We start from the raw sequence: 26,766 nt of genomic DNA, 5'->3' as shown, positions 1-26,766 counted from the left end.
TGAAATACATAAAATGGAGAACAAGTTCAAATTTACCTTTTAGAGGAGGATATAAATTTTCCTAGCCCAGAAACTTGATGAAGCTCATAACAATAGCAGGGAGATCCAGTGTTCAAAGTATCTCTTCCTCAAGTTGTGAATTGCTTTCAGTAGGTTGCAGTCATTCAGAATTTCCCACTTTGTTACATCCCATTTTTGGCACTTGTCACAGTCAATTCCCTGCCTTATCCTGAGTTTTCAATTGTTCATCCCCAGACTTGGTATGTACAATCTACACCTTTATAGCCATGTTTCATACACCAGAGTGTAGTTCTCAAAATGTTTGGTTCTTGTCTTACAGGACTAACTTTGTCCAAAAAATGATGTGACATTCTTTTTGCCCAGTTAGTGTACTTTCAGAAAAACTCTGGTAATTAACTTCTGCAGACATCAGGCAATGTTCATTTTAATATTATTATCCACCTTTTGTATTCTACACACTACAAACATTAATAGGGAGTCATTTTGCCTCATTCCAACAAGTATATTGAGCAAAAAATACATAAAATGGAGAAAAAGTTCAAATTTATCTTTTAGAGGAGGATATAAATTTCTCTAGCCCAGAGACTTTATGAAGCTCATAACAATAGCAGGGAGATCCAGTGTTCATAATATCTCTTCCTCAAGTTGTGAATTGCTTTCAGTAGGATGCAGTCATTCAGAATTTCCCATTTTGTTACATCCCATTTTTGGCAGCTCTCACAGACTATGCCCTTATCCTGAGTTTTTATTTGTTCATCCCCAGACTTGGCATATACAATCTACACCTCCTTAGCTATGTTTCATGCACCAGAGTTTAGTCCTTAAAATGTTTGGTTCTTGTGTTATAGCACCAACTTTGTCCAAAAAATCATGTGGCATTACTTTTCATCAGCAAGTGTAGCTAATCATACAAATATGGCAGAGGATTTAAAGAAAATTTTATTTCACTGTATACCCTTTTTGTGAGGATTCATTATTGTATTGATGAACAGATAATAAAGCAGGTTCAAAACAACCTGTACTGAATGCAATTTTGATTCTCTGACTGTGCTGCTTGCTCAAGAACTTGAGTCTCCTAGGCTTCTTGGACATTGGCTATGGTCCTCATTGTGGTGAGATGTTCAATTCAAGAACACTTCTTCATGCATCTCAGAGCTTCAATCTCAAGCTTCTGTGCCTCTAGGATTCTTCCCATCTTTCGATATGTTGCTGCTAGATGTTGCATGGCATTGTTTGTTTGTGGGTGTTTCTCTCCATAAATTCTGTTACTTGAATTCAGATATTGGATTTGCAGCTTCTCTGCCTGTATGTATTTTCCCATGTTTTGATATGTTGCTGCTAGATTTGCATGGATAAGATTGTATCTGGGTGTTCCACCCCAAGGATTCTGTTCCTTGCATCCAGCACTTGGATCTGCAGCTTCTCTGCCTCTATGTATTTTCCCAGGTCTCCATATGTTACTGCAAGATTTGCCATGGCTGTGGCTGTATCAGGGTGTTCCACCCCAAGAATTCTGTTCCTTGCATCTAGTACTTGGATATGCAGCTTCTCTGCCTCTATGTATTTTCCCAGGTTTCCATATGTTGCTGCAAGAGCTTCCATGGCTGTGGCTGTATCAGGGTGTTCCACCCCAAGAATTCTGTTCCTTGCATCTAGTACTTGGATATGCAGCTTCTCTGCCTCTATGTATTTTCCCAGGTTTCCATATGTTGCTGCAAGATTTGCCATGGCTGTAATTGTATCAGGTGTTCCACCCCAAGAATTCTGTTCCTTGCATCTAGCACTTGGATCATCAGCTTCTCTGCCTCTATGTATTTTCCCAGGTTTCCATATGTTGCTGCAAGATTTGCCATGGCTGTGATTGTATCTAGGTGTTCCACCCCAAGAATCCTCTTCCTTCCATCCAGCACTTGGATCTTCAGCTCCTCTGCCTCTATGTATTTTCCCAAGTCTCCATATGTTGCTGCAAGATTTGCCATAGCTGTGATTGTATCTGGGTGTCCCACCCCAAGAATTCTGTTCCTTGTATCTAGAACTTTATTCTCCAAGGTTTCTGCCTCCTTGAAATATCCTTGTTCCTGCAACAGCCTCCCAAACTTTGCATAGGCATCATCCATGTAACTGACAATATTTTGACAACCTTCTGATTTGAAATACTGCATATTTGCTCTTGCATGTGTTACCAAGGTCCTCTGGAATCCATATGGCTGGTCTACATCCCATCTTAGTGAACAAGACAAGATGACATACACCATGAAGCAACATTCTTTTCTCTCATTCAAAGTCAATCTGTCTCTACCCCAGGTATGAACCAGTGGATGCATGGCATATACACAATCAGATGGGCCTTTCTTGATCAAGGAGAATGACAGTAACATCCGAAGTCCCTCTCTGAAGACAAAGTTATCCCAAGTACCTGATTCATTGAGAGGAAGTAGTCTCCGGTCTAGCAGAGAACTAGCAAGGGGTAATTTTGGGCTAGATGCTTCCTCATTTTCTGTAAGAGCAGCATAAGAAAAGATTTCTTCAGTGTTCCCCTCATGGTGGAAAAAAGGGAGTAAACCCAGAAGGAGCATTGCACTATTGGCTGCATTAACCTTATGAGAATCATCAGATTTACTCCTTTCCTGAATTTCTTGGTATGATAGTTCCCAAGTTTCATAGACAGTTCTGTTATACTTAGAAGCTCCAGTACATTCAGAATGGGATAACAATATTTTTTGATGCTCTGAAAATTTTGCAAGGTAGTCTCCAATAGTGGTCACCCCAGAAGCAATATAAGCACCAGCCTGATCAATGGCAAGAGGTAAACAGAAAAGCTCCTTTACAATCTTGTAGGCTTCAACTTGAACATCTGATGTGGGTGATTCCAAGCAACTAGATTTGAGAAGTAGTTCAATAGCATCCTTTTCTTCCATTTCAGTCACTTCAAGAAATTCTCAACTAAAGTCAGAGTCTTCATGGCAGAGTTACGACTAGTTATCAGAATGTTTCCCCTCTTTCCAGGTGGGAAATATGCCTCCAGTGCAGCAGGTGACAAAACATCAGCATTATCAAAGATCATGATGTAATTCTCTTTCAGAGAGCCAACCCAGCAGAGAGCAGACTCAGGGGAGCCATCCAGTGCACAAGACTGACTGATACCCTTAAGTGCCTGTAAGATGGTACCTGAAGATGATGCATCAACCCAGAAAACTTGAGAGAAGCTGGGGGCAATTTAATTTGGTTTGGGCAGGATCAGACTTGTGCTTGATAGGTGCTCACCTGTCATCCATTTCCTCAACAAACTTCAAACATATCTGAGACTTTCCAATACCCCCCATTCCATATAACAGGAAGAATTTCCTCTTCTGAACTGCGTCATTGGTGCTGGTGAAAAAATGCCTCTTGAGTTTGGTGATGATTTCTGTACACCCTGTGAACCGAATGCTCGGATTCGGCATAAGGGAAATGACCCCATTGGACGGTGTTGTATTGCCGTAGTTGTGGTGGATGTTGATCTGCAACAGATCCACCGCCATCAGGTTGATATGGACCAGTAGTAAACAGTCCACTCACAGTGTTAGCTTCGTTGAATGTGTTGTTGCTAGCAACGAAGTGGTGGGTGCCTGCAAGGAGATCTCTCGCTCCGCTCATGTTGAGATATCGAAGATAGAGAGGTTCGAGATGAGGGAAGGGAAGGAAAGGACCAAGAGGCATCAGATCCTCCGATCCTGACCATTGTTCCCACAGCATGAGGGTACCACCCTCATACCATATTAGGGAATCTCGCATGATGTGGCTTGAGATGGCTTATTCTATGAAATCAAAATGGTATCAGTACTGCATTCACCCTCGTCCGAATCTCCAGATGCGTCCTTGCTTCGGAAAATGGTCGAATAAGTTTGTGAAACCACATTCTCTCTCTTCGGACAATTCTACTCTACCTCCTCGTTCAATCAAATTGATTAAAATACTCCTACTGACAACATTGCTCCCCTTCATGATCTCCTGTTCTTCGCAACTCCAAGAGTTCCGTGAAAAAATCACTCTAAGTGAAGGGGAAGGAACAAGACTAGGCATTCCAGATGATAGACAAGGGCTAGCACCATGACCGATGTGTGCTATGCAAACCTGTTGTAAGCTGTAAGTTGTATCTTCTATCTTACTTCCGAGAATCCCAATGAGTGAGGTAGAGGCCAAGGGAGAAAAATACCAACCCTTTGTCATTTTATCATTAAATTCTAATCCCATCTATTCAACTACCAACGCCGTCGATTCACCACCCACCATCTTTTTTTCGCAGTGTTACTACTACCGACTCAAATGTCTTTCTTTGAAATTGTCTTCCCATATATTATCCTCACTTCTTCTTCAAGAATTAGCACAATTTACATTACCTCTGATTTGATGTAGTTTCGTGAATACTATGAATAGGTGATACATCAGGAAATGTGTTTCTGCTCGATAGTAGCAGTCATGTCAGTAGACTTAGGTAGTTCCTTGATGTTTACAAAGCAATCAGTAGGAGCGCCCATCCCGTGTAGGACTACATAGTCACCTGTTCTCGCTATCGGTTTCAGCTGAAATAATGGTCACTACAGGACTTCTTTTCTCCTTTCCAGTACTACTGAGGCACCAACATAGGACTACGTAGTCATTTGTGCTCCCTATTGACCTTGCTAAAAAACAACTTATAGCTACTTATAGCCTATGGCCCAACTATGGCCCAGGAACAATGGTTGTTACGTGCACGGGGTGTTATAACTTGTATCACCGTTTTGAGTTAACTTTCTCATCAGTACGCGTGGCTCACGGAAACAAGTTTATAACTTGAGAAAGGTTGGAGAATGGAGTTCAGACTGTATGGCCGGTATAAAAAGCTAGAAGTGCTAATCATACATGTGCACGTAGCGTAGTGGGAAATATATACGTTGACAACCTCGAATTTTACATCAATAGGTCCAGAGTTCGATTCTCGGTAGTTACATTACAATTCTCAGAAAGAAAAACACAGCGGCCGGCACGGCGGAAACTTGCTGGATGAGCTCGAAGAAGCTCATCCAATATTTAATTTTAATCTCATTGATAATTTGTATCAAACTACGTAGGACTTTTAGATCCTATGGAACTACAAGCCTACACATCTATGGGACTATATAGATGCTGATAGTCAGACATCTTATTACCAACAACTATCATAGAGGGGTACCATGCTACGGCACTTTTACCCTACACAAGCCTATATAGGTCCCCATAGCCACTGTGCATTTTCCAGATGTATCCTGTGGTACACGAGCCTTGGACTCGCTCAAACGCTTGTGCAGCGGAGTTGATGGGAATGGTAGATGCCGCTGACATGCCGTCCTTCGGATATCACCGCTTGTGCTTTGTCATAAATGGATCTGACACCTCTTGGAAAGGACAGCGCCCAAACCCACTGCCCAGACCCCCAATTATGCCACGAGGTGGGTTGGTCTATTTTTACCTACATGCAATCACGTGCCTGGGCTCTCTCTCTTTCTCAATCCTCGGCGGCTTACTGTCTCTGGTAGCTGAGCTCGACTTTCTAGTATGTATAGCACCAACAGGGCTCACGAAGAGAGAACGACGTCCGCTGCTAGTGCCGAACGCGCGTATTGGATTGATGCTAGGCTGCAGTGTGCATTACAAGTGCACTCGACGAACGCGGACCATCGTAATGGCAGATTTGGCTGCGCGGTGTCAAGTCAGTACCCGAAACCGGACACGGTACGCAACCTACATGTCCCTCTTTTTCGTCTTACAGGTGTCATTATCTCAAAGTGAGTTGCCGGCTCATCGTCGAGTTAGCCCTTCTGAACATCAATCTTCAAAGACGTAAACTCCCTCTCTTTCAAGGACGGAGTTGCTGCGCGGTCGCTCAGCGGATGTGTTCAAGTCCTCACGTTGGCCGTGCTTGCGCCGGTTTTCTTTACGGAAGATGGCAGTGGGTTCATGTTGTTCTCTATTCCAAGCCAGCGGTAGTTAACGATTGTTTACCCAGCTAGCTCTATTGAAAGTCCACTCACGCATCCACATTCCCCCTCTCCTCCTTCTCAACGAAACCGTTTGACGACAGCCGACCTTCACGACTCCCCAAAATTCCACCTTTGCATCACCAACGCCGTACCCCCTCCACAGCTCCCTCACCGCCAAATCTGTTCTTGGTCCTCCTGACTGAGGTCGACCGTTGGGAGGGCCTTTCAGAGGATACGGCCACACAGCTTTTTCGTTTTTATGTCCGGTGAAGGATGAACCGTGACGGAAATGAACGACGGGTGTGTCAAGGTTCCTGCCATGCACGAGCCGATAGTGCAGAACAGTTTCAAAAAAAAAAACCCTCCGGCTGAGAGGGACAAAGAAAGTGTCAGTCGAGTTGCAGCGGCCGAATATATCTGGTACCCCACTCGCCTATACCTTTTCCCTTTCAATCGGCTTGCACAAGATTCGAGGTCTTGCCTGACGCCTCTTAACGATCCCCTCAAGTCGCCGTCTCCCTCAAGAGGTCTTTCTACCAACGTAAGTTAAAAGGGTGTCTGATGAACTCCTCAGCTGTCCAACAAGGACCCTCTGTAACGTTGAACTCATACCCTTTGAACATCGAGTTGGGAGTTGTTTCGCGTCAGGCGAGAGGTGCGCACAACGGATACTTCTGTCGTTCAATATTACATGCTGATATTATTACAGTGATTCCCCGACGTCTTGTTCCCCTCAAACGTTCGAGTTTCATTCCGTCAAAAGGAAGTAAGGATGAATTGCGAGCGACAGCTAATCTTCATGCACTCCTCGAAGCCACCCCGTAGACCATAGGGTACGCACGATACCTCACCCTTGGACGTTACCTTTCTCTCCCTGAACTAGAGACACGAATCTCAATTTGAAGGTGGGTATCATACAACGCTCTTTTGTCATCAATCTGACCTCCACTTGTGCTAATCAGGTCAGACGACTTTTGAGTGAGTCCAAGCTAAGGAATCACCGATCGCCTGTCAAAACTGTGGTCCCACTCCATTCAGGCAGGCTCACGTCGTATATCACCATTATACTCATCTCCAAGCTCCTGACGCCACGAATACGCAGCTCAAATGCGTTCGACATACTCATCATCATCCTCCCCTTCCCCTCCAGATCGGATTTTTTTTGATCCACCTCAACAACCGTACACGTTGATGGACCGAAAGGCCAATAGGTGGAGGATGATCGTGTTGGATTTATGCGCGTTGAGCTGGTGTTGGGGTGGTTGGGGGTCGTGTGGAGAAAGAGGTCGTGGACGCAGAGGAGGAGGATGAGTCGATGTCCACTAGGAAGGACGGGGGTTAGTCGCGGGTCATGCATTTGGTTTTGGTGTCGTCGATCGAGGAGCTGGCTTGGGGTTGACAAACTCTCCGCTCCGAGGAGAGTGTCTGCTTGAAGTAGACCTTCGGGTGGTCTGCCGAATACAGCTGGTAGCTTGGTTGAACCGGGCAGAGACATCCAAGGAAAGTGTGTGTGAATGAGGAGAATGAGATGAAAGACACGCGTGTTGGGGGAAGATGATGTATTGAACTGAAGTAGAAATACATAGGGCTACAGAGACAAGATGTGAACTACTCCTTCCTCATCAGAACACGCCATGTTCCCACTCCTTCAGTGAGCTGCAGTGCGGCTACTTGCTTGGCGGCTACCTGCAACTCTGAACGTAGGAAATTTTCCAGGTCAGCGTTGTGCATAGGATATTGATACACTGCTGGTTGTGCGCATATATAGTACACCAGGTATTGTCGTTCCACTCTGGAAAGAAACAAAAAGTCATCACGATGATACTTCGAGCAAGAGGAAGAAGAAAAAGACTTGCGCTCAGCTTCCCGACACCTCTTTTCTTTCGTGTATCAAGTACCATCACGGTTCCAGATCTACACGGCTTGTGCGGCGCGTGCGTCTAGAAAAGAAGTTGGGCCCGCAGTCGTTTTGGAAGGCCTGTCCAGTAAGTACGGTGAGCTCGTCGTTCTCGGAAGGGGGCGACAGGCAAGGACACCAAGGAGATCAGCTCACCAATTTTATTACTAGAAAACGGAATCAACGCATACGAAGCACTCGCCACTCCCTTTGCATTCATCGACGACATTGGATAATCGAGTATCGCGGAAATGCGGTACACCAGACTCCCCTGCGTCAAGGCAAAGACGAAAAAGGAAGGCGGAAGGAAAGAGTAGCCTGCAAAATCCACCGCTACGATGCCCCCATCCACATCTTTCAGGAAGTTGACGTATTTCAAATCTGAGGGGCAGAGGCGTAGTCCGTGAGAAGCGACTTCGTCACGGAAGTTGACGCGGGGTTTTCGGTCTGTTACGGTGAGGATCTGTGTCCAGAGTTGATCAGCGGCTACGAGAGGACAAGGGCGAGAAAAAAGAGAAGAGAAGACTTACCCCATTCACATGATCCTCCAAGTCCTCAACGGACTCATACTCAATATCAGACAACCGATGACAGAAAAACGGGTGTTCGATCAGACCTCCTCCTACAGGCCCAGGCTTTCTCGAATCGGGGCTTTGGATATTGATGAGGGTTTTGACAGCGTCGCTAATAAGCACATCATCCGAGCTCTCACATTGCTGCCCGTAAATGAACTCCGAAACGATGAACCCAAAGCGCTTCCACGTGAACGCGATGTAAACGCGAGGAGCACGCACGGTTGTGCATTTCGCATGTTGGAGGTATTGAGAGATGAAGTGTTGTGTCTGGGCCTCGGCCATGGTTATCTCGACTCCGTATTTGACCCAGATGTCGCTGACGTCTGCTGAGTCTTGGTCGGAGGTCTTGGAGAGAGTGAGTCGGAGACCACTGATGTTGGTGGCGGTTACTTGGCCCGGACCGAGTTTGAAGGATTGGGTGATTATTGTTGGGCAGTCTGGGATGTTTGCGGGCTTGTTTTTGTCGTTGATGAAGACCACTGGCAAAACTTCGGAGGGCATGCTGGAAAGTTGTGTCCGTCACGTTTGAAACTAGAGGAGGGACAGGTTACTAACTTTGGTTAACGCAACGATAACGACGAGTAGCTTTTGGCGTACATATATACAGTGGACTTGATCGAGAGTAAAGGGAACGCAAGAAAGAGCAGAAGGCAAGGTATTCGTGGTTACGTCATCTTGTCTTTTCCTCACCGAACTTGAGTTGTGTCCAACATAGAAGCAAAGGGTGCATCTATTAGACCAGCCCAGCACACAGAGTGGTATAAAGATTGAAGTGAGTGAAATAAGTAATGTCCCTGTGATGGAAAGAAAGAAAGAAAAAATCAGTCATAGTCGCCGTCATAATCATCATATCAAAGTCGTAAACTCCCCCTCCTCCTCCTGCTCCCCTTCGCCTCCCCATCCCCACTAATCTTCTCAACAGCCTTCCACCCAACCAACTCCTTCCTCACAGGTAAACAAACCGACGTCCCAGGCATAAGCGGCTCACACTCAACCTTCGTATTAACCTCCTTAAATCTTTCATATTCCCAGCCACTTGCCGTGGCGAGGTCCCAACACGATTCGCCGGGCTGTACGTAGTACGACCTAGTCCCCTCGGGGCACACCTTTGGTTTTGTAGGGGAAAAAAGAGAGGGGGAGAGGACGACGCGCCAGATTAGGAGGAGGATGACGGCGATGAGGAGGAAGAAGGGGAAGAGGGTGCGGTAGGGTGATGGGTGGGAGAAGGGGGCGGTGGTGGTGGCCATTGGACGGGTCTACATATGCGCGTTGATTGAGTTAATTAATTAAATGTGATGGAGGGCAAGGGGAACACCAACATGATCCCCGCTGAGCAATTGATACCCGTTCCCTCTAGGGCGAGGCGCAGCTTCTACGTCGTCTTCTGGGCGCTGGACAACGGACGCGGGCAAAGACGACACTGTTACCAAAGCATTTACCATCAGGGATTTTTGGCGCTTCAAGAACAAGGACAAAGACGAACCTCTCGTCATTTCACCGACCTCCACCCCCTCCTCGCCAACCCACGTCGACCCATCCCGATCGCGGAAATAATACCGCCCTGAATCGGCGTCGTATCCGATACGTTTCATGCCCTCTGGGAGGCGGTATGAATCCTGTGACAAAGTTACCTCGGTTAGTTCTTTTGTTCGGTGTGAGGGATGAGAAAGAGGGAATGACTTCGTCATATTGTGTCCAGCGGCCCATACGTGTGGTCTAGGGAAGATGTGGTGGTGGTGGTGGAAGAGAGTGTGTGGAGACGGTGGAGTGGTTGTGAGAGGTTTGGACTCTGGAGGCAATGCTACTAGCGTTCCTGGACAAAGCGCTCTAGATCTGTGCGGCGATCAGTTGCGTAGCCGGTAATCCAGGCCTTTGCCAAACAATTAAATATGACGCGTCAACACCAAGATCAAGCGCGCCAGCCTGAGAGCGCTCCGCACTTCCAAACAAGAGCTGTAGCTACTTTCAACAAGCGCTTCCTCCTGCTCGAGAATAAATTTGGATTCGTAAGACCAAAAGGAAAATTAACCTTCGAATGATGTATATTTTGGGTGTCTAATGGAGAGGCATGAAAATTCACTCTGGGTCACGGTAGGAAGGATATGTACAACAGAAATAATCACCTTTCTCAATGCGACCCTTTCGGAGTGGGATTGAACGTAGAAAAAACAAGGGCGCATTGACATCAAATAATTCCCTCAGTCCAGCCGCTGCCCAGCCGTACAAGACACAGTGGTAGTAGAAGTCAGATATAGTATATCCCCGAGAAATGTGAGGGGGCACAAGGAATAAATTAAGCATGTTGTGTTGTGAGGGAGAGTTCTATAGTGGCATAACCTTTATATGTTGAACTCCCTATTCTAGTACGATCGAGTTGAATGGTGCTTGAAGACTACGGATAGATGGGAATGGCCACCACTGAGTTCTTCAGAACATATGTTCTTCTAAAAATTATGCAGTTGGGCAATTCCCTCGAGCACAAGCTGGCCAGCTTAGATGTTTGTATGTGTAGCATGACTTGTGGCAATCTTCAAGAACACCTGTGGTGAAGTGGTTATCATGCTTGCCTTCCATTCTGAAACGTCGGAGTGCAGCAAGCGGCACGAGTTCGATTCTCGTCGGGTGTATACTTCTTTTTGTTATTTTATGTGTTTAAAAACGAAGAAAATCGAGAGGGAACGCGCCGGAACATGATCATTATTTGAACATCTAGTGCTGTAGCAAGTACTCACCCTTTTGGAATCCTTTATCATTTTCTCAAATTTGCCGATTCCACACAAAGTCATTGTAGCTCGCTCTTCGGAAAGGAAATATAGGTCATCAATCCAAACAAGAAGAAAAAACCGTGGAAGTAAGCAGGATCGTATCCTGGATTATATCACGACTCAAGATGAATGCGAACATGGCACTTTAGACTGTATAACGTGGTGCTTGTTTTCGACCCCCACGCACGGCTTGAAGGTCTCACCGTCATCATCCATCCCGTTTGATTTTTCGTCTTGACCAGCGGGAGACCCACCACTCGAGACATCCACCTTGGCATGACGCTGCTGCCGTTTACATTCGGCTGGGTTTCAATGAAGCACTGGGAATACAATCCTCACCGCTCCAGAATTCCTTACCTTCAGGAACGCGGCAGACTTTGTTTTCTCCGCAACGTGAGTCACAAGAAAGGACTCCTGCTCGTCGTGATATGTCTTACCTTGTCAACCCTCCGACGGATCTCGCAAGGAGAATTCCACCGCGTCGAACTTGAAGTCCTGACGCGACATCAGCAATGGTTTTAAGACTCAGGATACCTTCTGCGTTTGGCGTATCTTTCGGGTTGGGAAAACGGGGGGCAAAAACCGACCACGTTGTGAAGTTGCGATAAAATCCATCTGCGTTACTTGATATTCGAATAATGATATTCAACGCCTTCTAATCCGCCGTTGACATCTAATGCCGACTGATGCCTTTCAATCAGTTAGAGCCTTTGCTACGAGCGACTGAATCGAAAGAAAGATCAGTCTAACGTTCAAGCGAGCCCGTCGTTAAATGACGTACCTGCAATTCCTGCGGGCGTGCACCTACAAGTTCGGACACCTTCTCACCCTTCCTGAACAAAGCAAACGTGGGCATCTAGATAAAATCAAGGTTAATGACAAAGTAATAAAAAATCATGCTGTATGACATACCGCTCTGACCCCTACTTCCTGGGATATTTGATCCTGCTCATCCACATCTACTTTGTAAAATTCCACTCCGGCAAAAGACAGATCGTCGGAGAGCTTCTCGAAAACTGGGGATATCACTCGACATGGCCCACACCATGTAGCCCAAAAGTCGATAACGACGGGCTTCTCTCCGTTTATCTGACCATTCGTTGAGATCGTGATCAGTTGAGAGGAAGAGAGTGTGAAACTTACGACGGCTTTGAAATCGTCAAATGAGCTAAAGGTTTTGACGGGCATCGTTTATAAAATTGAGGGTATTATTCAAGGTAAAGATTTGAGGGGATTTCTGCGATGAAAGTCCGTCATCTGTGTCGTCTTTATAGAGATTCATTTTCTTAGTGATCACTCACGTGCGTATTTGTTATACAGAATGCGGCACGTGCATACCTTACCAACTTCTTCTGGAATTCGCGCCAACTCGACGCCATTCCGCCTCCGCTTGCTCAGCGTATGCGTGTCGTCCAGGTTCACCCTAATTGTATCTTCAAGAAATCAAGTTTACCCACGTAATCATCCAGGATGCTTTCCTACGCGCCAAATTGTGGTGGCATTCACGAGAGCGAGTAATTAAGCCTCAAGGCTGCTCCGCGCGGCGGCCCCTCTAATTTACTCAAAGGCTGCAGCCCTTATTCTCGTGCCGATATTACAAAGGTTCAAGGCTCCAGAGTTAGGGTCTGTCCGGCAACGAGAATCCATTTTCATTCTCGTTTTCATCTTCATTTGATGGCTGACAAATTGGGTCACACACCAAATTGGGCAACAACGATAACTGGGCTCCTTGCACAACCCACATTCCGTTGTTATATTTTCTATGTACAACACAGTAAGTTTCTACTGTCAGCTATAGCATGTATTTCTTTTCAATTTTTATTTTGCAAAAATCATGCATATTTACTTTATTCATGTAAATTACATACAACCAATCTGTATTTAAAATACCTACTTGTTGGTTTTACACCCATAGGCTGCTGTAATACCTATAATAAAGCCTATGGCATAACTTGATGGGTAAGGAACAGGAAACTTTGTTATTTCTTAAAGCATTTCTGTAAGAATTAATTTTGGACAGCAACAGAAACCTGACTACATTCCAACTACATTTAATAAATATGTGCTTATGGGGAGCAAATTTTTCTGTTCCTTACCCATCAAGTTATGCCATAGGCTTTATTATAGGTATCACAGCAGCCTATGGGTGTGGAACCAACAAGTAGGTAGTTTAAATACAGATTGGTTGTATGTAATTTACATGAATAAAGTAAATATGCATGATTTTTGCAAAATAAAAATTGAAAAGAAATACATGCTATAGCTGACAGTAGAAACTTACTGTGTTGTACATAGAAAATATAACAACGGAATGTGGGTTGTGCAAGGAGCCCAGTTATCGTTGTTGCCCAATTTGGTGTGTGACCCAATTTGTCAGCCATCAAATGAAGATGAAAATGAGAATGAAAATGGATTCTCGTTGCCGGACAGACCCTTAGCGGTGTCCCTCGTAAAAGCCTGCTTCGTTACTCCAGCATCGTCACCTGAAGTTGGCAATCTTCAAACCGGAGTCCCGACAGGGTATAACCGTACGTAATACGCAACTACTCTTGCATCAAATTTTCGGAGTATCAACGACGTCTCAATGAACGCCATCGTCATCTGTTGGGCTGCATCAGCTAACACTTTATGGTGCGTCACACAGTGTTCGCGTGGATGCCCACTCTGAACCGATCAAGGCCAATAGCCCTTTAGATAAGACTCGTATTACTAAAGATGTCTGGACATCGTAAGTGGTTATATCCAATGTTACTTACTGTGTTCCTTGCTGAAGTACTAGAAACACTCTAGACCGACTCTTCTCAGACAGGCTCCATCCGGACTGCGCGTTCGTCTTTATTGAACGAGTCCACTTCGAGTCCACCGTAAGGAGTGGTCGGGAAGTCAATGGCATAGCCTATCAGGCAGACCACGAAGATTTAAAGAATCAGCCACAGCCTTGCCTTGATTCGACTACTAGCTTCACATCGATGCTAATCATCACCCCCGAACCCTTCATTTAGGTTTTCGTGTGATTTTCGGGTCTTCAAAGCTTCACCAGTCACCCCAGCGCTAGGAACAAGTTCGAGTAATGTACAATCTACTTAGCATGGTGGCACTGGCAGGATGAATCCACTGTTTGAGGATAACAGAGAGGCCCCTCTTCGGTATCGCAATAACCAAAGGCGGTCCAAATTCAATGAAGGTGCCGTCGAGTGCGGTGTCATTCTGCCAACTCCCGTAAGTGCACATTGGCAACTCCTGCTTGTTGCGCGGAATACCACGTTGAAGTACGCGGTAATCATAATTTCTTTACAGGGAGTCACCGTAAACAGGACATGCTATCAACATTTTCAAGCCCGCTTGAAGTCGGTCGCGGCACACTTGATTGACAGCCCATCTTAGAAGCTAAAATAGCGCAATCGTCGACTTGAACGCCTCGGAGTTTTTCAGGCCGTTTTCCATGCAATGTTCATCAGAAATTGACTATTGCCAAGCCAGTTTTAAATCCGTCAGTAGTGCGCTTGATCCGCGTTCAGAGGACGCCTCAATGCCCTATAAAACAGGTCGAACTCATGTCTACAATTCTCACCAGCTGAGCAGGTCCAGGTCTACGTGCTAACTCGTCTGTGACGATTCGCTTTCTCCACTCACCCACCCCTCCAACTATCCTCACCATGAAATTCTTCCTCGTCTTTCTTGGCTTTTTCGCTGTCGCCACTGCTGCCCCGTTGGCGATCAGGCGTGCTGAGCACGCTGCGGTTGCGCCTCCTCTGGGTGTGGTTGGTGGACGTGACATACAAAACGGCGATATGACGCGGCGAAGCGACAACTCTTTGATCCAAGTTGTACGCGCCAATGATGATAGCATTAAACGGATTCTCGGAGAAAATTTGGAAACACGGCAACTTCAAACAGCAGATGAAGTCGTCGACGCTGTTATTGAAAAACTTGAATCGGAAACGTTGGGAACACGGCAACTCCAAGCAGCAGTTGAAATCGTTGAAGCTGTTATTGATCTTGTTGAGGGAATAATTGACATGATAAACGCGGACAACACGGTACGGGAATGAGCAGTTTTCATAACAGGCTTATTCAAGGCACCTCATTAGAAACGTGATCATTTTACTATCGACACGGTTACCCAGTCAGGACAGCAATGGCCAGGCTTCAATTGGGTCATCTGCGATTCTGATCACACAACTGCTTTCGACGGTACCGAGGGCGTCGACTGGGGTCACAGTCATCATGAACTTGACATCTCCCTTGGCAGAACGGTTGGGTCAGTTCTTTTTTTCCGGGAATAAAGTTTCTTTTCTCATATTCACGGGTGCTAGATACGAGCTTTATTGGCTCAGGTCAGGTACATTCACTCGGAATGGAGATGGCGGATATTTGAACGTGCGTATCCTCGTTATTGCGATTAATTATACTTTTAATCATGTGTTTTGAACAGTGGGCCTACGAAGGCGTCGTCACTGGAACGGAAAATGGTGGATCGGTTGTCCACTTTGCCGCACCATGATTTAAATACATATCTTTTGTAACGAAAAGTCGATGAAATGATTATCCTGCTTGTCCGTGCTCCAAAATTTTGTTTTTTCACGACGATCGTAGTTTACAACTATTTACGCGTTGTTTGTTGAAGGGGCCCTTGAGCAAGCGCCCACCAAATTTAGGCGTCCGAGTCTGTCCTCCCATGCCCTATCGCGTTTTTCTCGGTGCGCCGTCAGCTCAAGACTTAGCGAACATAGATTCCTCTGCGGCATCTGCGTACCATTGGCAAACTGTATCGTCCAGTTCTCGTCTACCCTCCAAAACTTCGTCGACACGTTTCATTGGAACACAATCTTTTATTCTTCCTCCTGCCACTCTCGAAGCGGCCAGCAGGAGAATCTCACTCATATACCAGAATGTAATTTTCGATGAGAGTAAAGACGAAGAAGGCGATTCACTCTTGGAAGAGGACGATTTGAGGCACGGGAATGAGTCTCGGAAACTTGGAGGTCGGTTGACTGATCTGCCTACAAGGGATGGGTACTGACATTCCTATCGTAGACCAAACCACCCTAATTACATGGCCTCCAACCGCGGAGAGCCGGAGAGAAAAGAGCAAAGACGCACCCTCCTTGCTCAACTCTCAATCCCAACTGGCCTCTAATGAATCCCAACAACAGCAATTCCTGGAAACCCAGGATGAATCGGGGTTCGACGAGTCCATCGGATACTCCGACGCGTCTTCTATTGCTCGTTTTCCGACCTTCCATTTCAATCTGCACGACGTCACCCCTTTAGCCCATCTGGCGGGCGCAAAATCGCGCAAAGTCTCACTAGTCGTCGTGGCTATTCTTGAAGTCGAAGGCCCCGATTCGATACGGATAAAGAAAGGTCCCGACGCGGGCAAGGAGGTTTCCATCTTGAAAGTGATACTTGGTGACGAGGCCGGCACAGTGTGTAAACTCACTGCATGGAGGGAGGTCGCGGAAACCTGGGGTGGAGATATGAAGCGGGGGGATGTCGTCTTCATTGAGAGTGCTTATACGTTCTTTGTCTACGACCAATCACTTACCCACTGTACCGATACAGATGTAACAGCGACTTCAGTCCCCAACACCTCCCCAACCCTGACGGCGTCGCCTAACCTCAAGTCTACGATGACGATTTGTTACCGCACTATGCCTTACACGCATGAAGATAATAGGCTCAGACCTGATCTGCGACTTGGGGACAGCGATCCGTGCGTACGAAAGGTTGCAGCTGCCGTGAGGTGGTTTGAGAAGATGGCTGGGCTACCAAGCAAAGCGTGACAAGATAGTGCGCCGCTGAGGTCCCGGCTCCCCGGGAGAAATCTCCCTCTCGTGGTTGTGGAACAAAGTATGCCTCTCTCCGGAGGCTATGATTTGCACGCATCACCACCAAAGTCACGACGATTCATGGAAATGAGAGGGTCGGTTATAACTCACGTGCGGCTTGACCTTGTCGGTCACGATGAAGCACAATAAGGGCTAACCCGCACCCTATCGCAGACTGGCGAAAGTCAATCAAACTCGGTCACACCGAGCTCAATTTCAACATCATCTTCCGTCTCCCCATCACCTATCATCCAGTTACAGTCAACTATCGAAGCTAATCGACACGATCATGAGCCTGGTAGCTGCTCATCACGAATGCATAGGACGCTCAGCTTTTTCACGGACATTCTGGACGGAGCTTGAGGTGTTAGCGTTGAAGAAGGTTAAGAATGTTTTCACAGCAGGCCAGACCACAGCTCCACGCAGAGTCCCTCAGCTTGCGACCGGTGAGATGCTTCTAACGTCTTTGGAGTTATGTGGGTCACAGCTGCTGGCATCTGGGGAAGACCTAGATTTCCGTTCTAATCCGGCCTCTCAAACGCGACTACGGATTTCGACCTCTCAAACGCGGCAACGGAGAGACCCGACTGGCAGCAGAGCCGAGGGCCGAACCAACGGCCAATCGATACCTTCCCCGATACAGCTCTCCCGATACCTTGTTAGTCTGATAAATGACATCTTACCTGCGGCAGGCCTATCGTGGTTTTGCAAAGAAGCCTATTCCATGGCGTGGTTCCGCACCCGGAAAACTTAAAGGTTGCCCTTATCCTGCACCTTAACATCGACATAGACCCACCAGACATAATCAGAAGTGCGAATCTAGAGTGTTGGGTCGACCCTCATACCTTGCCAACCCACAAGGCACCTGAAGCGATTGACACCAATTTGCCGCACCAATTCGAAGGACTCAGCCCTCAAGATCGCCTACAAACCCATCTCTGGAAGGTTTTCATTGATTTTGTCAAAGTCTACGAAAGCAAGCGAAAGACGACGCAGTTTCATTCTGCTACCATGGTTCCCAAACCGACAATTGCGGTGTTCAGACAGGAATTCAACGCAAAACGTCTCTGTGTCGCTACAAGTGGTTCAAGCTTGGCTAGGGTCTTCTGGAGTTAATATTTGGGATTGTTCTGCTACCGGCCATCTATTGCAGAATTCAAACATGTTCGCGAAGCGAAAGGGCCACGAAGTCAACATGATGCAGGCGGGATATCTTGATGGCGCTCGGGCCATGATTGGTTCGCTGCAACTGCGGTGTGGCGCGAAGGAACGACTTTCTTTCATGCCTAGAATTACCAGCCCAACTGGATGTGATGGGCGCTGCAGGAGGTGGATTTGGTATGCAAGGCTACTTCAACCCCGCGTTCATGCAAAATGCGCAAGGGCCGGTGGGAGGTACTGGCCAGCTCAATGCCCCTGATGGACCCAGAAAACGGTATAGGACTGAAGAAAGTGGGTGAGGGGCGGGAGGGTATGCAAATTGAACATGTCACGATGCCGACGGATGTCTCCACTTCCTGTCTCACCTCATCCATCGACATTGCACTGAGATTTTTTATCATAAACCACCAACTTCCCAATAACATCACTGCTGACATGGTCCTGCAGCTTCTAGGCGACCTCAAAGACCGACGTACCCCTCAGGGAGAACTCAATTGGATATTGACCGCAATCGCTGATACCATGGGACGAACTACATTTTCTCGTGATATCTTCACCAAAGTTTACTTACCGATCGCCTCCCTTTTTCGAAACCCGCCGCTTGCTGAAAGAATCATGAAGAACTATCACTGCACAGCGCACACCTTCCCTCCTCTTCCCCGGACCAACGCACATCCACTCTAGGCCACATGGGATTTGGCGGTAGATACATGCTTGCGCCAATTTAGCCAACCCCGTGGCTCCTTCCTCTTTACAGTGGGAACCAGACCCGGCGGCATTGGCCAGGCAGTACGTCAAGACCCTAATGCTGCAACTTCTGCCAAACCGGGCGATATGCCCTATGTCTACGTCCCTAGCAAATTTTTGGCGATCAACTCAAAGTTTGGCTCTCCAGAGGGGGCTCGACTTTGACCAGACGTGGGCCCATGTCTCTTCTGCCTCTGAATGACAGGAACCCCACCGTTCACCTTCTCAGGTGGGATCAGCTGATGGCATCTTAAACGAGTACGATGGGAACTCAGAAAGTCCAGTTTGGAGTGGCATCAGACGGTTTTGTACCAATGTTACCTCTCTGCAGAACTTCTGCGTATCGGAAGTCTCGACGCCCGATTGTCCGACCCTTGGATAAGCCCACACCTCTTTCCGCTTTCAATATTTTTAGGGGCTTGACAGACCGCCCTCAAACTTCCTCCATTCCACGCTCCAGCTCTGTCGTGTTTCATCCAACGGAAATGCTGTCTGGTCTGGGTGGACCCGATGGTAGATTTTCTCTTCTTTTACAGTCGTGGACAAGCAAAGCCCACCAATCGCTTTTCTCACCGAAAACTCGATGAAATTGCGAGATTCTTTCAGAATCTTGCTCAGTTTTTCAAAAGACGTCGAAAACACCCCCTCCGAAGTTTTTCCCACGAGTAATTAGTAATTGCCAAATTTTTAGGGTCAAGAATTGCAAATGTAATGTACAAAATTCAGTTGAGAGCTGTATCTAAATGCATCGTTGCGGTCCTCGAAACGCTTCATTGCCCTTTTTGCTTTCGCACAGCCCACTGGGCAGCCTCCCCAGTCAATCTGATGTGATAAGCCGACATCCACTGCCATGATCGGTTGATAAACGGCCAGCAGGACAAGCATTTAGTGCTTCTGAGGTGGCATTGACTTTCTTCTTAGGCAGCATTAGTCAAATTCAGGATTTTATTGTGGGCCAACCACTCGATGAAACCCTTTGAAACGCGGTGGACACGCTCCGTCTATTGAAAGGAAGCGATTGCGCATTTTTTCGGATTTTTCCATTTCCTTTTAAGGGTTTTTGCCAAAATTTCAGGGACCATTTCCTTAAATAGACATTTTCTCAAGAACTGCTCGATAAATCTCTTTGAAATTTGACTGGGAACTTCAGCTAACTAATATGCATCATTTCAGATACTCAAAAAGGAAGTGCTATGTCAGCCATTTTTTTAGTGGGCTTTGCTTGTCCACGACTGTAGACCAAAGTAGTGCTCAGCTTGGCTTATAGTTTAGTCCGGATCATGGGTTGCAAAACTCCCATTGCTTGAATCACAAGCGGCCTCTCTCGTGTTCAAGGCTCTATCCGACATACCTTCTGTTGTCTTGGTTCTGCACGAATTATCTGCTGTCAATTTTGCTATCATGTTCAATTTATCGGGCCATCAAGGTTCTCTTATCGACATCTGCTCCTCGTCGAGCTTTTGATCTAACCCATTAACCCTCAACCCCCCTCGAGTCCAATGTTCATTGCCAGCAATGAAGTCTTCCCTGACAATCTTTCCCCTGAATGCCACTCGATTGTCCCTCTCTACTTTAACATACACCCCCTCCACTCTGCCATCGTAGAAGGACGAATTGCTCTGAACCATAGTTCGTAACACCTCGTCTGCTGGCGGGATTCCTTCATGGATAATGGGCACCACACTAATTGTAGTGGAAGAGAGCAACCTTCGGAGACCTTGTGTATGCTCCCAAGTTTGAGTAGCGCGATCATACAAATCATATGCAATGAAGTAATCCGGAAGGTGGGTATAAGGAATGGAGTGTGTGGCGAATACCCATTCCCCGAAAAGGATGTAGCGCTCTGCGAAGAAGGGATCGCGGTCCAGGAGTTGGTATAATTCCTCTCTATGTCTCTCAACCCACAATCCCAACTTCTTGAACTGCTCGTGTGTCGATGAGTTCACATAGTGGGAACGGTTTTGCACAACTATCTGCAACCTATCTGAAGAAAGGGAGAAACCCATGTTGGCGCCATCAACCTTCTCTGTAATGACAACATGACCTTCAATTCTGAGAGAAGACACGTCTGCGTGGACGTCATCCGATGTAGCCGCTCCCAGGTCAAGAAGGTGTGGAGTGCGAGGAAACTTGTACACCGTTATCGGGGGCGATAAGCGCAGGACAAACTCATGAGCTGCTGCGAATGATCGGATGATAACAATGGCTTTGAAGCCTTCTCGCAAGGTTGGCCGGGCGAAGATCTTGCCCATCTGCTCGACCGCGTTTCTTACTCGATTTCCGGGAGGGAGAGTGGGATGACCTGTGCGTAGTTGGGCACGGGAGATGCACAAATCACGATCATAATCAAACCAGACGCACACGGGCGAGGTGCACCAGTTCGACACAAGTTCAAGCCATCCCTTTCTGTCTGAAGCTGCTGTATTGCACCGATCAAGGAGCACACGCCCATTAGGTTTTCGGCCTATCGCTGCCTCACAAGCCAATCTGCTACCAGAATCATCCTGAGATATGCGATTCCATCCACCAGGATCTCGAGCCATCAAGGACGTGCAAAACGAGGACTTCCCCGAACCCGGAAGTCCCATTAAAACAAAAAGGTCATTCTCTTCGCTAAGCGACCCTTCAACTACCACGGCACAAGGTGGAGGTTCTGTGGGTCGATCGGGAAAGATGGACTGTCGCTTCCAGATTGTGCTACACCATTTGGAAACGAACTCTTCCTGATGCGAGGTTTCAATGCTTCCAGGTCTTAACGACCGGAGTAGCGCCATAGCTTCCGCTGCTGGAAACTCAGGCTGTGTTCGTTCAAAGCTAAGCTTTTGAAACCCAAAAGCTGCGATATAACAGGCAGCAACGGTGCCTGCGCGGCCCTTTCCACCGCCGCAATGCACGAGGAGAGGAAGCTTGTTTTGGTCTTGGAAAAGATCAAGGATAAGGTCCATTTGCTCAATCGATGGCGGATGATAGTTTGGGATGGGGGAGTATGTATTGGTGATCGATTTCCCGTGGAACCAGGAGTTCTTGAGAGGTGTCTCTTCAGTTAGTGTTAAAATATGACGGATGCCAAGGTGAGGCGATGATAGGACAGAGACATCGTCTTCGTTGCGTGGGGTGGACATAATGGCGAAATAGCCTGGTATAAGCCATCTGAAGAAGCGAGGTAGTTTGTAGTATTCACTATTCCCGAGTGATTTTAAGGGTGAGGGGACTACAAGGATGTCTCGAGATTCTAAGCAAAGCGAGGGGGAGATATTAGCATTGGCAAGTGTCTGCCACAATTCAGCCGACCAAGGCACCAACAAAATAGATGAAATATTGCCAGGTATCTGTGGTATTTCGTAATTCTGGAGCACAGTTCCCCATTCACTCTCCCTTGAGCACTCCGCGAGCTTCTTCATGCAATATGCCATAATTTTCCCATCATCCGTACGTTCGTGTGCACATGCATAACAAAGCATGGCAAGCTTGCTCTGATTTTTCGATATAGAAGAGTCCGCCAACCGAAGAAAGCCCTTGTGCGACTCTGGATCGATTTCGATCAACATTCCGGAGTAATGCTGAGATGTTTGATATTGCCCCGATAGATGCAGGGTATAAGCGAGGTGATCAAGCAACTGGGGGGAAGGGCATATAGGGAATTGACCTGGTAGTAACGATTCTACGCTTTTGTCCATTTCATGGTCATCACCTTCAGAGAGGGTGATATGGAACTGTTTCGGGGCGAGTCCAAGTTGCTTGCGGAGCTGCTGACCTGCGGCCCAGATGACGACGACAAAGAATACCCCATGTCCACCCCCGATTCCTGCGGAGGAGACGTAGCGAGTGTCAGCTTTCAAGGCCGCAACGCGGTCCTCAGGTAAGGTTCTGAGTTCTGCCTTCGTCAAGACGGTGATGTGATACGATTTCGAGTCTGCAAACATAATTTTCGCATCCAGTGGAGCCTCCGATGTTATGGCAATCCGCGCCAGGTCATCGACATGATTTCCAACAAGACAAAGGGCACCACGGGCCATTCCGAGAAAGATGGACATGATAAGCGGTGGTGTTGACGCGTTGAATGAGTGCTTCGGGGACCTGTGTATTTTAATTCATACTCAAAGATGGAAGCTTCCAAGTTACTCAAAGTTACTCATAAGTTTCGCAGCCGTACGTACATGATGGAGTCAGGACCCACAGCCGAAATTCTGGGAAGGATGGTAGATAAGATACAATAGCAGACCTCAACTTGAAGCATGATTAGGCAGTGGTTGTGCCCATCGGTCTCAAATCTATGTGGTTGAACGTGGAACGTTGAAGGTTGGTTGAAGGGGGGATGGCAAGCTTAAGGGGAAGGCAAGAGGAAGGGCGGAGCCGCAATTTGTTTACGCGTTGTTACAAGTTGACTGCAAGGCAAGTTCAAGCGCAAATTCGTTCGTCGCGTTTAGGTCACAGAGGTAGGGTGTCTTTCGGATCGCTTCCAATGGAACATCTAGATACGGTGGGTTTGGTACTCTGGTCTTCTTACTACTGTCTTGCTTAACCCTGGGCGCTCGAGAACAGTTATCGGACTCTATTTAGGATAATTCTATTTGTGAACCCCCCTCACGCGTGAACCCCCTCCTCTTCTATGTAAGAACCCGGTTCACACGGTCGGAGGTCCGGTTCAGCGGCGGATGTCATTAATTACATAATTGACTAATTCATTGATTGTGGACGTGTCGAGGGGTAGGCGCAAAGCACGCACTCAATTCATGAAAGTAGATGAAAGGAAGTAGTGCCACCTCAGCCTGCTGAAAGACAGGTAGGAGTTTTGTGCAAAAGGCCCTCCACCTCCGCTTCGACAACCACGAACAAGCCATCTTGGAAATCCCAGCCGAGCATACCGACCCTTCGTTCTTCTCCACCGCAAGCGAAGCGATCACCATGGAATTCGGAATTCACATCAGACGTGTTTGAAATCTTGGTTCCCAGCGTATTGGCCTACGACCCCTGGAAAGACAACTCGGAGCTCGGAATAAATTACAACGGAAAGACTAGACGGTCTGGCACTCGAAAAGTGGTGGGAAAAGATCCAAAAGGGAAATGGGACAAAGATTTTGAATGTAGATTACGCATTTGAGAGTGCGGTGTATGACCAATTTGCGAGTTTGTGTTTCAAGAAGCATGTTGGAGATGCGTCTGCTGCACCGGGAAAACCTGGTCAAGGAGGACCTTGAGCTGGTGAAGGTTATGCAAATTTTGGAGACTCACTGGGACGTATAAGATTGGGTCCATTACCGAACGGTTGTGGTGGCGAGATGGGAGGGGAATGTTGGATGTTGACCATGGCCCGTGTACATCCACTCTTGAGGCTGAACTTCTTCGCTTTCGCTAACTTCCCCTGTAGTTCCCAATATAACATCTTGTCTGCTGGCAGAGGCAGACTTGGGGCGTGCTTGGATCAAGAAAACCGAGTTTGAAAGGCAATCACCCCGTCAGCACTGTCCAGCTTTCCACACTGCAGAAGAGCACCTGAACATCCTCGACAGATTCACCGAGCTGATCCCCAAAATCCAGCTGTCTCCATGGCCTAACCTGTGGCATCCAGAATTTGCTCACTGGGATGTCCGCAACACGGAGAAAACCTGGCATGATTCAATGGGATGATCAACTGGCAAGGCGCCTCCGTTGCGCCGTTTTCATGCAAGCCACATTTCCCAAGATGTTCGTGTATCATATCGATATGTGATACCAGCTGACTTCCCATTTTTTGTCCAGCATCCCCCAGAGAGAATGGGAAAAGTTTCACCATGACTTCCAAACGAGTTCAAGAGCCTTGCCCGTGAGATTCTATATTGGAAGTTGGCTGGATAATGGGTGGTTCGTCGGTGAGAAAGACGGCGCATGCGACGCCTGGCTTATGCATCGTCAAACGCTGCCACGGTCAAATGGTGGGATAACTCAGACTGGCGGCGTCGCCGAAACTGGCCGAAAATGGATGAACCCTCATAACTTTCATATTTCTTTGTCAGCATCAACCCTGGGGTTCATCGCATGAAGGGGGTTCACAAATAGAATTATCCCTCTATTTAGACAAAAATTCCAGATATTGCTTGGGATAATTCTATTTGTGAACCCCCTTCATGCGATGAACCCCAGGGTTGATGCTGACAAAGAAATATGAAAGTTATGAGGGTTCATCCATTTTCGGCCAGTTTCGGCGACGCCGCCAGTCTGAGTTATCCCACCATTTGACCGTGGCAGCGTTTGACGATGCATAAGCCAGGCGTCGCATGCGCCGTCTTTCTCACCGACGAACCACCCATTATCCAGCCAACTTCCAATATAGAATCTCACGGGCAAGGCTCTTGAACTCGTTTGGAAGTCATGGTGAAACTTTTCCCATTCTCTCTGGGGGATGCTGGACAAAAAATGGGAAGTCAGCTGGTATCACATATCGATATGATACACGAACATCTTGGGAAATGTGGCTTGCATGAAAACGGCGCAACGGAGGCGCCTTGCCAGTTGATCATCCCATTGAATCATGCCAGGTTTTCTCCGTGTTGCGGACATCCCAGTGAGCAAATTCTGGATGCCACAGGTTAGGCCATGGAGACAGCTGGATTTTGGGGATCAGCTCGGTGAATCTGTCGAGGATGTTCAGGTGCTCTTCTGCAGTGTGGAAAGCTGGACAGTGCTGACGGGGTGATTGCCTTTCAAACTCGGTTTTCTTGATCCAAGCACGCCCCAAGTCTGCCTCTGCCAGCAGACAAGATGTTATATTGGGAACTACAGGGGAAGTTAGCGAAAGCGAAGAAGTTCAGCCTCAAGAGTGGATGTACACGGGCCATGGTCAACATCCAACATTCCCCTCCCATCTCGCCACCACAACCGTTCGGTAATGGACCCAATCTTATACGTCCCAGTGAGTCTCCAAAATTTGCATAACCTTCACCAGCTCAAGGTCCTCCTTGACCAGGTTTTCCCGGTGCAGCAGACGCATCTCCAACATGCTTCTTGAAACACAAACTCGCAAATTGGTCATACACCGCACTCTCAAATGCGTAATCTACATTCAAAATCTTTGTCCCATTTCCCTTTTGGATCTTTTCCCACCACTTTTCGAGTGCCAGACCGTCTAGTCTTTCCGTTGTAATTTATTCCGAGCTCCGAGTTGTCTTTCCAGGGGTCGTAGGCCAATACGCTGGGAACCAAGATTTCAACACGTCTGATGTGAATTCCGAATTCCATGGTGATCGCTTCGCTTGCGGTGGAGAAGAACGAAGGGTCGGTATGCTCGGCTGGGATTTCCAAGATGGCTTGTTCGTGGTTGTCGAAGCGGAGGTGGAGGGCCTTTTGCACAAAACTCCTACCTGTCTTTCAGCAGGCTGAGGTGGCACTACTTCCTTTCATCTACTTTCATGAATTGAGTGCGTGCTTTGCGCCTACCCCTCGACACGTCCACAATCAATGAATTAGTCAATTATGTAATTAATGACATCCGCCGCTGAACCGGACCTCCGACCGTGTGAACCGGGTTCTTACATAGAAGAGGAGGGGGTTCACGCGTGAGGGGGGTTCACAAATAGAATTATCCTATTGCTTTGGCCTATGATAGCCATGACGCCGTCGACTTCATTGCGCTTCTAGGATGACCCTGAATGGCGAAAGGGACGGATGTGCTCTTGCGGAAGGAATATGACAAGAAGAATGAAATTATGAATATACCGACCCAACCGGGAGCTAACGGCGATTAGCGCTTGGCGCTCTCCCGTCTGAACTTGGAAGTGCATCGTTAAGTATCACTTTAACAGACGGCCCCGGGCC

At 47.3% G+C, this 26,766-nt stretch overlaps 8 protein-coding genes across 8 annotated transcripts; 5 read left to right on the top strand and 3 right to left on the bottom strand.

Moving 5' to 3' along the window:
* Nucleotides 1-5,278: 5,278 nt before the first annotated feature.
* LACBIDRAFT_321169 (uncharacterized protein) lies at nt 5,279-6,824 on the top strand (the record flags this gene model as incomplete). Its single annotated transcript, XM_001874198.1, has 8 exons — nt 5,279-5,385; nt 5,424-5,468; nt 5,583-5,751; nt 5,789-5,804; nt 5,858-5,968; nt 6,508-6,540; nt 6,574-6,654; nt 6,709-6,824. 8 exons carry the CDS (start codon nt 5,279-5,281, stop codon nt 6,822-6,824), a joined length of 678 nt encoding a protein of 225 aa, XP_001874233.1.
* Nucleotides 6,825-9,322: 2,498 nt separating this feature from the next.
* Nucleotides 9,323-10,159, bottom strand: LACBIDRAFT_301644 (peptidoglycan-binding LysM domain protein; the record flags this gene model as incomplete). Its single annotated transcript, XM_001873556.1, has 2 exons — nt 9,323-9,727; nt 9,791-10,159. 2 exons carry the CDS (start codon nt 10,157-10,159, stop codon nt 9,323-9,325), a joined length of 774 nt encoding a protein of 257 aa, XP_001873591.1.
* A 1,647-nt stretch (nt 10,160-11,806) lies between these two features.
* Nucleotides 11,807-12,501, bottom strand: LbTrx1 (thioredoxin). The gene is made up of 4 exons (XM_001873555.1): nt 12,380-12,501; nt 12,149-12,325; nt 12,018-12,092; nt 11,807-11,959 (listed from the first exon to the last, which is right to left on the bottom strand). The coding sequence occupies exons 1-4, from the start codon at nt 12,422-12,424 to the stop codon at nt 11,930-11,932; spliced, it is 327 nt and encodes a 108-aa protein (XP_001873590.1). The 5' UTR covers nt 12,425-12,501; the 3' UTR covers nt 11,807-11,929.
* Nucleotides 12,502-13,296: 795 nt separating this feature from the next.
* Nucleotides 13,297-14,620, top strand: LACBIDRAFT_321167 (uncharacterized protein; the record flags this gene model as incomplete). The annotated part of the gene is made up of 7 exons (XM_001874197.1): nt 13,297-13,397; nt 13,532-13,592; nt 13,614-13,756; nt 13,881-13,964; nt 14,010-14,100; nt 14,324-14,455; nt 14,534-14,620. 7 exons carry the CDS (start codon nt 13,297-13,299, stop codon nt 14,618-14,620), a joined length of 699 nt encoding a protein of 232 aa, XP_001874232.1.
* A 199-nt stretch (nt 14,621-14,819) lies between these two features.
* On the top strand, nt 14,820-15,807 carry LACBIDRAFT_301642 (uncharacterized protein). The gene is made up of 4 exons (XM_001874196.1): nt 14,820-15,276; nt 15,328-15,497; nt 15,553-15,616; nt 15,672-15,807. The coding sequence occupies exons 1-4, from the start codon at nt 14,893-14,895 to the stop codon at nt 15,738-15,740; spliced, it is 687 nt and encodes a 228-aa protein (XP_001874231.1). The 5' UTR covers nt 14,820-14,892; the 3' UTR covers nt 15,741-15,807.
* A 107-nt stretch (nt 15,808-15,914) lies between these two features.
* On the top strand, nt 15,915-17,022 carry LACBIDRAFT_301641 (uncharacterized protein; the record flags this gene model as incomplete). Its single annotated transcript, XM_001874195.1, has 2 exons — nt 15,915-16,221; nt 16,274-17,022. The coding sequence occupies 2 exons, from the start codon at nt 15,915-15,917 to the stop codon at nt 17,020-17,022; spliced, it is 1,056 nt and encodes a 351-aa protein (XP_001874230.1).
* A 4,655-nt stretch (nt 17,023-21,677) lies between these two features.
* On the bottom strand, nt 21,678-22,139 carry LACBIDRAFT_149239 (uncharacterized protein; the record flags this gene model as incomplete). Its single annotated transcript, XM_001873554.1, has 1 exon — nt 21,678-22,139. A coding segment is annotated over one exon (462 nt), but the record flags the coding sequence as incomplete, so codon positions are not given.
* Nucleotides 22,140-25,483: 3,344 nt separating this feature from the next.
* LACBIDRAFT_321164 (uncharacterized protein) lies at nt 25,484-26,331 on the top strand (the record flags this gene model as incomplete). The annotated part of the gene is made up of 3 exons (XM_001874194.1): nt 25,484-25,516; nt 25,735-25,864; nt 26,126-26,331. The coding sequence occupies 3 exons, from the start codon at nt 25,484-25,486 to the stop codon at nt 26,329-26,331; spliced, it is 369 nt and encodes a 122-aa protein (XP_001874229.1).
* Nucleotides 26,332-26,766: the final 435 nt, after the last annotated feature.

The sequence above is a fragment of the Laccaria bicolor genome, genomic scaffold, assembly GCF_000143565.1.
Source record: "Laccaria bicolor S238N-H82 LACBIscaffold_1 genomic scaffold, whole genome shotgun sequence".
NCBI classification, from domain to species: domain Eukaryota; kingdom Fungi; phylum Basidiomycota; class Agaricomycetes; order Agaricales; family Hydnangiaceae; genus Laccaria; species Laccaria bicolor.
This window is presented reverse-complemented; position numbering and strand designations above follow the sequence as displayed.